This window comes from Corvus hawaiiensis, chromosome 6 (assembly GCF_020740725.1).
Source record: "Corvus hawaiiensis isolate bCorHaw1 chromosome 6, bCorHaw1.pri.cur, whole genome shotgun sequence".
Lineage (NCBI taxonomy): Eukaryota > Metazoa > Chordata > Aves > Passeriformes > Corvidae > Corvus > Corvus hawaiiensis.
The window spans coordinates 22,475,295-22,487,814 of NC_063218.1; the positions used below are offsets into that span (position 1 = coordinate 22,475,295).

Genomic DNA, 12,520 nt, shown 5'->3' on the forward strand with positions numbered 1-12,520 from the left:
GTTTCAGTAGTGTTTACCATGATAAAACACTGCCTGCCTGGTTTTGCCTCACAGGAAATCATTTGTGTAGTGAGGCCAAGGATTAGTTTTGCATGTTGCACTTAGACCCCTTGCTTAATTATGATTGCTGACAGCAGCTGTTGCCACACCTGTACACCAGTTATTGTATATGCCATTTATCTTACATCTGGGCTTCAGAGCAAGCCTGGTCTGCAGACACTGAAGCCTGGGAGAAATTTATTCACTTGAGCATCTGGGAAGTTCTTATCAATTGCTTGTGCTTAAAATATGTCTATGATTGGTTTTTGGTCTCTTTTAATCAACTGTGAAGCAGAAGTGAAAGACAGACAATGCTACAGTCTGTTTTACAACCTCCACTTCACTTGGTTCCTGTAAGCAAATGAAGGATTGCAGAAAAGATACAATGTGGGAATGGGTTTGGTGTAATCAAATGTCTAAGAGCTGCAGTGGCAGTTTTTGGAATTGTGAAAAAGTGGAACTGTACTTCCTTGAACAATCTGCAAGGTGATGAGGGTACAGTCTGCTGTGGCTGCTGGGCTTCTTGTAAAGGCAAAAGTGCAGCATGAGTCTCTAACTCTGCCTCTGCATGTCCTGCGATGCAGGGAGAGCATCCACTCCCACCATGGTCTGGGATCCTTGCAAAGAAGGAACTGTAGTATAGGGCTCCAGTCCTGCTTTTTGGATAAACTGTGAGAAAGTGAGGGCATCTGCTTTCTTTCCTGTCGGTGCCTTTCTCTCTAGGAAGAGACCCATATTGTCTCTGTATGGGAGTGTGATGGATCTGCTGAAGAGAGGCTCCTCAATCCCCAGCAACTCTCGCACGTGTCGTGAAATTTCCTGAAATATAAGACAAAACACCAGAAATTCTCATTTCTCAAACCAAGACAACAGGGCAACAGCTAAAACCATCCATTCCATGTTATAGCAACAGGAAAAAGAAGTGATATTCTGAATTTTGGTACAGTTTCATGCTTGAAGTTGCAACACATGGGGGATCTGAACCCAAAAGCCCCATGTGACATTGTAAAAGCAGCGCAGATCACTTTCTCTCCAGATTTACTATCAGAGATGACATCACATCTGGTGTCTTAGTGGCGTAAATATAGCTCTGCTTTCCTCCTTGTACTTCAGGGACAAACAAGTTATGGGTGAATGAACTGCAGTCTCTTCTGCTTAATACAAAATCATGGATGTTTGTTAAATTATAATGTGAATGACAATCTACACAAAGGTGTAAAAAATTATCAGCAAAAACTCATATTGTTCATTTAGAAAATGATGAGTGTATGGTTGTCTGAGCCAGCTGGACCTGGAACTGTGAGTGAGCAGTCCCTTGTCATTGTTTTTGAAGCAACTTCTGAGAATTTAAGCATCTAATTTGACTGAAGCTTCAAAATACAATCTGCAAGATTTTACTGATCTTTCACAGTATTTGCTCAAAACCTTCCCTCAACTTTAGCTTGACTATGAAGAGTAGTACCCTACTTTTTGTTGTAGCAAAAGAACACCAGACTTGTATCTTGAGTGGTTTTAATATTTAAAATACCAGTACAGTGGGATTAAAACCAGCAGTAATGTCACTTGTCCATAGCATAGCTTCCACATAATTAGCTGCATAGTTCTCTACCAAACTGCCATTTCCCCTAAACTGCAAACAGTTTCTGTCTCACTGAGTTGATGCTATCACTCTTATTTCTATAGTAACTGTATCAGTTTCGACTGCTCACAGCCTTTCGTTTATATTTCTTGTTGGGAAATTGCAGCTTTAACTTTTCACCTGCTCTAATACACACTTCCTGAAACACCCAAAGGGCCACATCCTGCAGAGCTCTGCATGCTTGGATTCTATCAGATTAAAGTTCTTTAAAATACAAATAACTGGCAGGATAGGGCATGACCTTTGAGAACATCTAGGTTCCACTGAAGTCTGTGAGATGTTCCCAATTTACTTGCAAGCTTTGGAAAACATTACCAAGACAGTCTCATTGCCAAGCTTGCGGCAGTGTCCTGGCTGTCTATTGCTTATCTAAAGGATTTTCAGTTCCCACAAGAGGAAGAATGGGTTACAGTTGATATCTCTAACCCATGGCCTAGTATTACTCAGCAGTTGAACTAACACCATACATAATCCCTATACCCCAATATGAGGGTAAGGCTTCCAAAGGCTATAAAACTCTTGCCACTTTTGGAAAGCACAAATGACTATAGAGTCTCAATCTGCTTGTACCAGAAATATTAATGAAGGGTTGTGATCTGAAAAACTTGGTGTAAATTGATGCCTTTCTCTCAAAACAACAGGCAAAAGCATGGCACTAGTTAATGTTTTTGGTGGCATATTTAGTTTCAAACAAACAGTTAAGATTGTGCAACCAGACAGAACTGTGGTGAAATTGCATTTTGGTACTGTAGAATAAAACAAATTGCGTTAATAGTCTAGTCACTGGAGCATAAAGCTTCTTCTCTCTTCCTGGAGTGAACTTCTACCTGTGTTTTCTGGTGAAAGCAACTTCAAATTGTGATGCAAAACAGATGATTTGGCTCTATAAATGCAGCCCAAGTCCCTCAGTGGTTTCCACTAGGGAAGGGAAAGAGGGTAATGAAATTTAAGTCAACTTGTTGATTTTCTGAACTTTCAGGAAGTTTTGGAGGGCCAGGCTGTAGCCCCGAAATTCAGCTGTAACTATCAGTGTTTGCTAAAGAAAATATGTAGGTTTGAACAGAAAAAGACCAATTACATGTTCATAAAATGAGGAAGATACAGAGCTCGTGTTTGTGTCCAGCAAAGCGTAAAACAAGGAAATAACAAGTGGCCCTTTTGCTGCTTGAGATCAGTGGCTCAATTGCTGCAGGTTAATCTAACTAGATTTTCAGAAGTTCTACAAATCAGTAAGTGGAAAATGACTTAAAAGAAATTCTGAGGGTGCGTGCATCTTGCTAAGCAATTTTATGGGGCCAGAGGGGAAGCATAACTTAAAGAAAGGCTAAGCACTTATGGTACCCCAGAGAAGCAGCCCTCGATCTGCAGCCAGCTAAAGACCTATACCTGAATAGACCTATGCTCTAAAAGCGTGACGGTTTGTATAAATTCGGTTGTCCAGTTTCAGGCTCGCTGTCCGAATCAGCGCTCTGCAGACAGGCCATAGCCCAGCCCGCCTGCCCGCAGGCAGGGGCAGCGCTGGGCGCCGAGGGGCTGAGGGGGGAGCTCCGGGAGCCGCAGCCGGGCGCACCTGCATGTGCCCGAAGTCGGTGACGCCCATGGCGGGGAGGTTGGAGCAGTTGGCGAGGATGAGGCGGCGGCCGGTGATGCCGTTGGCCCTGAAGCATTCCTGGGCAGGGAAGCGGAGGGAAAGGCGGGTCGCACCCTGCCACTACCGGCCCCCCTGCGCTCACACACGCACACGCTCATACACACACTGAGTTCAGGGCCACCGGTCCAGGCGGTGCCGAGGGTGGGGGTTTCTCGCCCGGGCCGGCAGCCCCGCACCTCGTACTGGGGGAAGCCGAGCTGCACCACCCACTCAGCCACCTCGTCGGCGCTCCAGGACAGGAAGGGGCAGACGGGCCCCGGTCCCCCCACGCCCTCGGGCTCAGGCTGCGGCCCTTCAGCCACCCCAGGCCCCGCGGGACCCGGGCGCGGTTCCATCGGCTCCATCCCCAGGCCACCACGGCAACGCGTTCTTCCGGGACCCCGTTACCTTGGCAACCATCACTTCCTGGAGGTGCGCCCCGTTCTCCCTTCCGCCACTCCCTCCCTGCTGTCAGCCTGCAACGCCGCCCGCGCCCCGCGGCTCTGCAGAACTAAATGTTGACTGGCTGCGTTGTCGAGGGGGGAGGCTGAGGGATGAGCACCGAGGCGCCACCATCTCCCTGCGGCTCGGCTGACACGCACTCGCTCGGGTGTTTCCGTCCCCCCCGCTCGGGTGTTTCCGGCCTCCCCGCTCCGGCCGCGCTCGGGTGTTTCCGGCCGTCCGCCGAGCTGTGCCCATGTCGGACGCGCTGTCCGCCGCCGCCGGCTCCCGCTCCGAGCCCCCGGGCGGCGACACCGCGCCCCGGGGCCCCGCAGGTACGGGCAGGGTAGGGCAGGGGGCAGCCCGGGGGCAGCCCGGGGGCGCGAGTTTAGCGTTGGCCTTACGGGGAGAGTTTCCTTTACGTGATGCATTTGCTCGTTTCCGCCGGAGAAGCCGTTTTCGCGGTGGCAGCTCCCTTCGGAGGCAGTGCGGTGCCCGCTGCGGAGAGCAGCGCCGCGGGTGCCGCTCGCGGTGCCGGCTTTGCGGAGAGGGCCGGGCTGTGGTCTCTGCGCGACTCGGCAGCTCGGGCGCCTGGAACTGCAGCAAGAGTTCCTCCCGGTGCGGTGGGAAGAGCGAGGATTGATGGAGGTTTGTGCTTTCCCCGGTGAGAGAGGCCCCGTCTAGCCGGGAGCTCGACTGCGCCGTGGGCTGCGTGCCCCTGGGCTGGAGCTGCCTCCTTCTCGCACCGACTCCTGAGAATGGCCAGCGGCTCCAAGGGGCATCAGCGACCTGCAAAAGCTGGAACTTGTCCGTGCCCTGTTCCCTGCCTTCATGCGATCGGAGAGCAGCGCTGTGGAGCGCGCCCCGCAGTCGTATGGGGACAGAGCTTTCTCTGAGTTCAGCAGACTCGGGGAAGACCAGGAGCCATCTTTATAGACAGTCCTTTTAGCACGGACCTAGCAATTTCCATCTCGTCAGTGCCCTTTGTGAACTGCTGCATGATTGCTTTTTCCAGGGCTTTGTCAGCTCAGCTTTACGTGATGAAATTTGGCCTTGTTCTGTCCTCCTAAAGCTAGGATTAGTAGTTCCTGAATGAACCCTGCTTCTGGGAATGGCTTTACACCAAAAACATGCATAGATTTTTGTTCTCCCTTTCCTAGGGTTGAGTCCCTTAAAAGTCTTTGTTCTGCAAGGTTCTAGATACAGCTCATAACATGAAAAACTGGTTGGCACAGCTCTTTGTTTCACAGCTGTGTGACCATGTCAACGTTTGAGTGCTGGCTGCAGTTTTTTCTTCCTGTCAGTGTATTACAAACAACAACATTTATTTCACCTTCTCTTCATATATTCTGTTTGTTGTTAGAAAATGAAGACTCAGCCCAAAAGACAGAGCCTGCAGATCAGCTAGTTGACTCTTTGGAGTCCAGTACTTCGCAGAGCGGGTAGGAAAACCTTATTGTGTGTTGTGCCCCACATGCATGACAGTCTGTTTCACTCCCCATGACCTTTCCTGTGTGGCAGTTTGTTCTGTGCAGGTAAAAAGAAGGGGCTGGAGACTGGATTGCCTGCTTTGGGACAGTATATACCGGAATCAGTATGGGAGGGCCTGTTCTTACAGGTTTTAAGGTTGTTTTAAAGCTTGTGAAGCATACTTCATGGCTCAGCTATTCAAATCACAGAGTCATACAGCTTGAAAGGAACCCTGCAAGGTTTTATAACCCATTATAAGAGCTAGTACATTTTCAGGGGAAAATTTCCTGTGTCCTGTCTGAGGGATACTTCAGTAATTGAGCATGCCCACTGTCTATAAATCTGGGGGAAGCTGTTTTCTTGACAAAATTTTGGCTTTTTTTTTCATCATTTGTTTTCTGTGTCTCTCCATTAATGCTGCTGATCAACCCTGTTATCAGATGTTTGATTTGTTGGTATCTGCTGGGCATGTGGTGTTTGTAGCTAAGTAATTTTATTGGTTAGAAGCAGTAATACTGTGCAGTGAAGCTTCATTTGGCGTTACACATTTTTTGCACAGGATACAATTTCAGAAATGTGTAAGTTAGTTACAGTAGGTAAACCACAACTTCATCAAAAAGATGCAAAAATCCAGGAAAAAAAAATCCCACATCAAACTACCCTTCTTACTAAAACAGCAGTTTGATGCCATCTTGGTTTGATGCTGCTGACATCTCTATCAGCCTTCCTGTCTGTAAATGAGTTCTTCCATCTTTTTATTATATTCTCTAATTTTCTTTGAAGAGATTAATACAGACTGTGAGCAAAATGGCCAATGTAGATAATGGATACTTGTGGACATTACCTATTAAATTTGTCTTAATTTAGATCTTCTTTGAAAGGGGTGGAGATGGTCCAAAAGGTTTGTGTGAGGAGGAATCAGCTGAATCTGTCTTTGTAAGTCTGCTTGTAAAGCTTGTGTAACTCTTCCTAATCTTTCAGTGAGACTCTTGGGTATCAGTGGTATCTAGAGGAAAAAATTCCCAAGCTGTAAGCTCCTGTGTTGATGGAGAGCTTTTTGAGCAGATGTGTGCACCTATGGTAGCAACTGACCAAATAGCCCATCTAGGTGTGTTCATGCAACTGCTAAACTAAAATGCAAATGGGCTGGAAAACAACAGCATGGAAGTCCCAAGAATTCTTCCTTTAAAAAATTGTTCCCACCAAGTGTCCCTTCTTATCTTGTCCATCTGCTGCCATTTTGTCAACCTGTTATTCATCTCATTTTAGTTGTTCTTACAGACGTTCTGGTCTATTGTGCCAATTCTAGGAAAGGAAATCACTGTTGAGAGAATGTAAGTAAAAAATGGCTTTGTTTCTGGATAGATTCTGTAGTGCCATAGGAGTAACAATTTGAAAACAAAAGCCACATTTGCCCTGTTCAAGTCTTCTCTGTGGATGCAGAATTTGTCTTAATTGAGCTGTGTATATTTTATTTTAATTATTCCAAACTATACTTATGGTCTGCTTCCTTGCTAATGAGAGTATTTCTCATTTCTGAAAGGAGACATTTTAAGAAATGCATGTTTTTTCCATTCATGCTGTGTTCTCATGTTTCTGATCCTTTAGAGCAAGGTAGTTGACATTGGTTTTATAGTGCTGTGAGAAGGTTTTGATTTTCAAAAGCGGAAATGTTTCTATTCTTACTTAATACTAGCTTGCTTCTCATAGAATTTTCACATACGTAGTGAGATCATTACAGAGGACACTCTTCTGGCATCTGAGTTCATTTGGGATGATAAGTCCAGCTATAGACAACATGCAGCAATTTTTTTTTCAATATAATTTAGAAGAAAATCCTCAACAGAGAATAAATGCCAAAGATGTTTCCTTTCTTGCCCATTCTTTTCCTGCTATGTGCCATTCTTATTGTTTTAGCATGTCCATTTTCTTTTGTTACAGTCCTGTACTTGGACCTCTTTGCTTAGGTTATTGTGCTGCCCTTTGTATTTCTTACTGCTTATCTGTGGATTGTATTTGAATATGGCAAAGAGACACCTGGGTGCTCTCTGTCTCTGTTGGCGTTGCTAGTAGGAAAGGCATAATGGGTGACTTAAATAGAGGGCATTCTCAGGATGGCTGTCAAAATTGTTCTGAATTCTTTCACTGATCCAGTTGACCTCTGATGGAGTATGCAGATGCCATGCAGTAGCTGGCATAAAAGTAGTTGTCCTTTCTTGGGCAGAAAAGTTGCTGCTGCTGTCTCTCCTTAGTATAGTGTTGGTGAGCCAGCATGCTGTGGGGTGAGTGCAGTGAATTTCTGCCATCTAAAGGATGGTAAATCCCACTGAAGTTGCTCCCCCTGGCTCACATGGAAGGTAGTCATGCAGAGATGGCAGGACTGGGATGGGGAGGGGTTCTTTGTCCAGTTGGCAGGTGCTGACCACAGAAGCTTGTTCCTTCAGTTCATTTGAATTCCAGAGCAGTGACTCCTGTGCTGGCTGTGCCCTGGGTGCAAGTGCTGAATTGTACACTGTCTTCCTCCAAAAGGTCACAGATTGGGGCGCACCTGAGTACAGGCACAACAGAGCGCTCAAAGGAAGAAGTTGGCATTCTGGAAGATCAGAAAGTGGCTGAACTAGAAGAGAAGCTGCCTGACCAAATCCAGTCCCTCAAAAAGGTAGATGTATGTTTCTTATGTCTGAGAACCAAGAAGTGCAGCAACAGTTCTCCCACCCTACTTATGTGCTTACCACAATGGGACTGAGGCTCTAAGGGTTGTGTTAAGAAAAAAGTAGTATTAACATAGATTCAGTTACATTTTGTCCTATACATCCGTGGGAGATAAATGGTATCAGTCTAATTTGCAAAATCCCTCTTGTGTCTTCAGTTAGTCCTTGCTTCCTAGCTGACTGAGGCTTCAAGGTAATTCTCACCTTCTGCTCTTACCTGGTGCTTCTGGAAATTCCATTCTTGCAGATTAATGGAAGAGGGAGCTGAAAGTCCCTTGTTTCTTCTTGTGAGCAGCCAATTTGTTTGCCTTACAGATAGCCAGGAAGACCTGTGCAAGTGACACCCAGTTCAGGACCTGTGAGTTTGCATATATGAGGAGAGAAGCCCTAGTGAACCAGATGAACTTCTAACTAGGATGCAGCAATGACAGTTTGATTGTGGCTGTAGTCTGGATGCACACAGAGCTGAAAGGCTCTCCCTAGAGAGATTGTGTGTTGGGAATTCTTTCCAAGAATAGTCAGCTAAATCTATGAGGCTGTTGCTTTGTTAAGGGGTGACAATTAACTCTGATGCAAGTGCAAAAATGCACCTGCTCAGGGACTCCTGGGGCAGCCAAGGGGGGTGTAATTTGTGACACTAATGCAGTGTTTTACTTCAAAGTTCATTACTTTGGTGCAGTGGGGGAAACAAAGCTGAGAGGTGTCTCAGAGCTGGCCAACACTAATAATAGAAGCTTCTGCAGGTCTGACTTGGTTTCATAAAGATGCCTGAATTACTAATGGGTTGTTTCAAATCCAGGCAGAGACTTTTTAACCAGGATGGTCTTTGTGACAATGTTCCTTTTGTGCTTTGTGCAGGAAGCTGCTGTTCGGGTAACCAACTACCATGTACCTCAGGGAGTGGGGGATATAGTCATGATTCAGTCCGATCACACTGGTGCTATGGATATCCTTTCAGCTGAGCTGGAGACTGCAGACCTCCTTGGGGAGCAGAGGAAAGGTGAGTCCTGAAGGCAGAACTCTGGATAATTTTTTAAGTGCCTGCCCTGGCTAGAAGAGCAGAGACTGTCCTGGAGACACTAATTCCTGCTGGAAATTTGGGCTCCTGGCTAGTGGAAAAACTTCACATCTGGAGCTTCTGGGAACAGGCCCCTTTTCAGAAATAGCGTCACTGTTTTCAGGTAACCGTTTTTCAGTAGTGAAAAGTCATGTAAGCCTGTGATCATTTCCCTTGTCTCAGCTCAGCCTCCCCCTCTGGCTGCACCTACCATGTGGACCACCGAGAAGATGAAGGAATTCAAAGCCAAGATGGGAAAGGAGAAGAATGGCCGGATGGTGGTGAAACGAGGCGAGGTGGTGACAGTCCGTGTGCCAACCCATCCTGATGGGAAATGCATTTGCTGGGAGTTTGCTACGGATGACTACGACATTGGGTTTGGAGTCTATTTTGACTGGACCACAGTTACTAGCACTGCCATTACTGTTCAGGTCAGTGAATCCAGTGATGAAGAGGATGAAGAAGAAGACGAGGAAATTGAAGGTTAGTGCAGGTCTTATAAAGGTTAATTTGTGGTGCTTGTTGCCATGCTGCTGAGAATATCTGTCAAATGCTATAATTTCCATCTACTTTGTTTAGTCAGCCCATTTGCTATCTCTGCAGCCTTTTGGGTTCTTGGTTAGAGTGATAAAAAAGCGTTTGGCCCTTCCTGCTTCAGCATATCTCAGTGGGTGTCCTCTCCAAGAGCATTCTTAAAATTGAACATGTTGAAAAATAAAATCAGAATTTGCTCAGTCAACTTCTACCTGATAAAAAGATTAAAGTCTGAAATTTTAACCTGACTGATTTTCTTAGACTCTCAGACTGAGAAATTTTTGGTGGTGAGTGGAGGCAAAAAGATTTTGTTTTGGGGTGTTTGCTTTTTTAGTTTGTTGGTTGGTTCTTATTTTGTTTTCTGTTTGGTTGGTTTTTTGTTTGTTTTTGGGTTTTGTTGTTGTTTTTTTGGGGGGTTGGTGGGTTTTTTTGGTTGTCGTTTGTTTTGGGGGTTTTTTGCTTGTTTTTTGGTTTTTTTCTTGTTTTCTTTTTTTCCCCAGTACATCAGTAGCTCCTTCTGACTGTATTTGAAATGTCCTTTACCCGTGTCACTGTACTTGGGAAATACACAGCAATGTTGCGTGTTCTGTGGCTTCAGTGTATGTGTAACCAGTGTAGCTGGGAGGCTGGCATCTGAATTTTGCAGGCCCTGTAAACAGGGGTAGGTTCCTGTATGAGGAATCCTCTTGGAGAAGGGAATTGAGGATGTAGACACGATGAGGTAACAGCTAAGAGCTTTCCTGCCTCTCTTTGCTTCAAGTCTGTATCACGGGACTGCTGTTGTGTGTATAAAAGCAGTGAGGTGTCTAAAAGGTAAGAGAGGAGACTGGACTGGCAGTCTAGTAAATACTGTCCCATCAGTATTCCCAAAGGAACAGGTTCTTGGTATGACCTTTGTTATGATAAGGAAGACTGGACTTTGTGGGAATTACTTGCAGAAAGGTCAGAGGAGATGCTCTGGGTAATGCTGTCACAGTTAGCCTTCTGCATAGCTTCACGTCTGTGTTGCATTCTGGTTTTAGTCTTTTTCTGGCTTAACTGGTTCTGGCCTACTTACTTGTCTCCTCTCTCCCATTCAGGACTGTCCCCTGTAGGTGATGTAGAGCGGGGTTCCAAAACCTATCTGCGGAACCGCTACGGAGAGATCATGCCTGTGTACCGCAGGAACAGCCATCGGGAGGTACAGGCAGGCAGCCACGAGTATCCGGGCGAGGGCATCTACCTGCTGAAATTTGATAACTCGTACTCTCTGCTCCGCAATAAGACTCTGTTTTTTCACGTCTACTACACCAGCTGAAGAAGAGGGAAAGGGCAAGGATGGCAGGCAGGTGATGGTGAGTGTAGCAGGCTGCCACCCAGCCCTGGTACCACCTGATGGGTACTGCTGTGTGACAGAACGAAGGTGCAATTCTGCCAGCTCTTCTTCGAACACGAACTGGTTTCTTCCCACACCTTCCTTCTCCACTGTCCCAGGGAGAAAGGTAGTTGTGACTGCCTGGTTGTTCCCAGGCAGCTGCTCTTTCTCTAAAACTTTGGGAGGTCTGCTCCGTGCAGGCAGTGGGCTGGACCTTCACATCACAGCTGGCAATTGCCCAGAAGCCAGGTTCAGGTGGTTGTGGTTCTGATCTGTTGTGCTGGTACAAAATGAAGTGAAAATAATCTGTTACTATTTTGTGAATAACTTTTCCAACTCTCCTGCTGCATCTGCGTCACTAGAGGGCAGCTGTTAGCTTCAGTGAGCCAGAAGCACAGCTGGCTTGTCACTTAGCCAGGGCAACCCCATCACCTACCATCACTACAGGCACCAGCAGTCTGTGCTTCCTTCACTCACGCAAATGGGTGGTAGTGTAGCTGGCCAGCAGCAGCCCGTGCTGCAGTGGCTTGGCAGTGCTACAACAGGTGGGCCCCAAATAGCAGTCACAGCTCATGTTTGAACGGGGTGGGAGCAGGGTGCACACCTCATAGTCCATAAGAAGGCTTTCCTACAGATTAAGAATTGGATGTTATATCTGTTGATTGTAGGCGTATGTAGATGATTAAAACCTCAGTGATTACCAAAAGTTTTTCCTGTAATCCAGATGCGAAGCAGAAAACATTACTTACTGCCATGCTGAATGAATACAAACCGGTTGGAATACAACCAATAAATATACAGGAAGTGTTTCTTAGTAGCAGCATGTTCGTTCACTGGTATTGCAAACATATTTAGCAAGGAAAAGGCTCCCAGAGAAATGCAGTTTGTCAGCTGCTATTGCTGTTGCAAAGGTATTGTTAGGAAGTTCCCTGGCATGTTTTGGTGACTAGTGATGGTATTAGTTATCACCTTCTGCTTAAGTAGTGACTGAGTTGAACAAGGAGAAGTTAATCCATCAGAGATGAATTTTAAAACATGTTTATTTGTAACTGTTGTTTATTTTAATACTTTTAACTTGAAATTGTTCTCTTTTCTAAGAATACTGCTGTATTTACATTTTGATACCTCTTTGCAGAGACACAAAATGACTTTCCATGGTAATACTAGAAAAGTTCTGAGTTTTATTTTTAAATCATCCAGGTAAAGCACCTCTACTTGGTCCATTCCTTCTATTGAGAGGACATGATGGACAAAATTATTTGGGGTTGTTAAAGCCAAAGATTTTGCTCTCGTCGGAGGGCTGCATATTTCCTATTAAGGATATGTTGTAATGCTGTGCAATTTGCTCCATATTCAAGCTCTTACTTTTAACTATCTCTGCTTACTGATTCACTGCGCCAGAGCACTTAGTAGGTCAAAATGGTAAGAGAGGGAGCAGTCAGTACAGTAGAGCAGCCCAAGCTGGGAGCAGGAGGAGTGAAAATTGCAAGAGCGCTGCTTGGAGCACAGTGGCTTTCTGGGGGAGTGGGCAAGGAGCAGTGTTGTTGCTGCTTTGGACCCTGAGATGGGGAGAAAACAACCACCTTCCTCAAAAGAGAGAGTGTGTTCACCTGGGGCAGGGGGAACTGCATAGCTGCCTTATTCA

At 46.0% G+C, this 12,520-nt stretch overlaps 2 protein-coding genes across 8 annotated transcripts; one reads left to right on the forward strand and one right to left on the reverse strand.

The window, feature by feature from the left end:
- Positions 1–298: 298 nt before the first annotated feature.
- On the reverse strand, positions 299–3,910 carry SAMD15 (sterile alpha motif domain containing 15). 4 transcript variants are annotated; one of them, XM_048305577.1, is made up of 3 exons: positions 3,717–3,910; positions 3,249–3,347; positions 299–858 (listed from the first exon to the last, which is right to left on the reverse strand). In XM_048305577.1, the coding sequence occupies exons 1-3, from the start codon at positions 3,726–3,728 to the stop codon at positions 592–594; spliced, it is 378 nt and encodes a 125-aa protein (XP_048161534.1). In that variant the 5' UTR covers positions 3,729–3,910; the 3' UTR covers positions 299–591. The 4 variants fall into 4 exon arrangements, 3 of the variants coding, with proteins under 3 accessions (XP_048161534.1, XP_048161533.1, XP_048161531.1); XR_007204071.1 differs by lacking the exon at positions 3,249–3,347 and having other exon boundaries at positions 3,717–3,800; XM_048305576.1 differs by lacking the exons at positions 3,249–3,347; positions 3,717–3,910 and adding an exon at positions 3,506–3,698.
- Positions 3,911–3,918: 8 nt separating this feature from the next.
- TMED8 (transmembrane p24 trafficking protein family member 8) lies at positions 3,919–11,684 on the forward strand. 4 transcript variants are annotated; one of them, XM_048305570.1, is made up of 6 exons: positions 3,919–4,084; positions 5,113–5,191; positions 7,749–7,878; positions 8,789–8,930; positions 9,171–9,470; positions 10,601–11,684. In XM_048305570.1, the coding sequence occupies exons 1-6, from the start codon at positions 4,006–4,008 to the stop codon at positions 10,816–10,818; spliced, it is 948 nt and encodes a 315-aa protein (XP_048161527.1). In that variant the 5' UTR covers positions 3,919–4,005; the 3' UTR covers positions 10,819–11,684. The 4 variants fall into 4 exon arrangements, with proteins under 4 accessions (XP_048161527.1, XP_048161526.1, XP_048161528.1 ...); XM_048305569.1 differs by lacking the exon at positions 3,919–4,084 and adding an exon at positions 4,129–4,397; XM_048305571.1 differs by lacking the exon at positions 3,919–4,084 and adding an exon at positions 6,489–6,553 and having other exon boundaries at positions 5,111–5,191.
- Positions 11,685–12,520: the final 836 nt, after the last annotated feature.

Bases quoted from the DNA above. Each gene is read 5' to 3' on its own strand.
- SAMD15 (XM_048305574.1), bottom strand. From the start codon at position 3,673: ATGGAGCCGATGGAACCGCGCCCGGGTCCCGCGGGGCCTGGGGTGGCT. The intron at 859-3,248 runs GTGCGCCCGGCT...CTTATATTTCAG, and splicing joins CCGACTTCGGGCACATGCAG to GAAATTTCACGACACGTGCG.
- TMED8 (XM_048305569.1), top strand. From the start codon at position 4,175: ATGCATTTGCTCGTTTCCGCCGGAGAAGCCGTTTTCGCGGTGGCAGCT. The intron at 5,192-7,748 runs GTAGGAAAACCT...TTCCTCCAAAAG, and splicing joins TCCAGTACTTCGCAGAGCGG to GTCACAGATTGGGGCGCACC. The intron at 7,879-8,788 runs GTAGATGTATGT...TGCTTTGTGCAG, and splicing joins AAATCCAGTCCCTCAAAAAG to GAAGCTGCTGTTCGGGTAAC.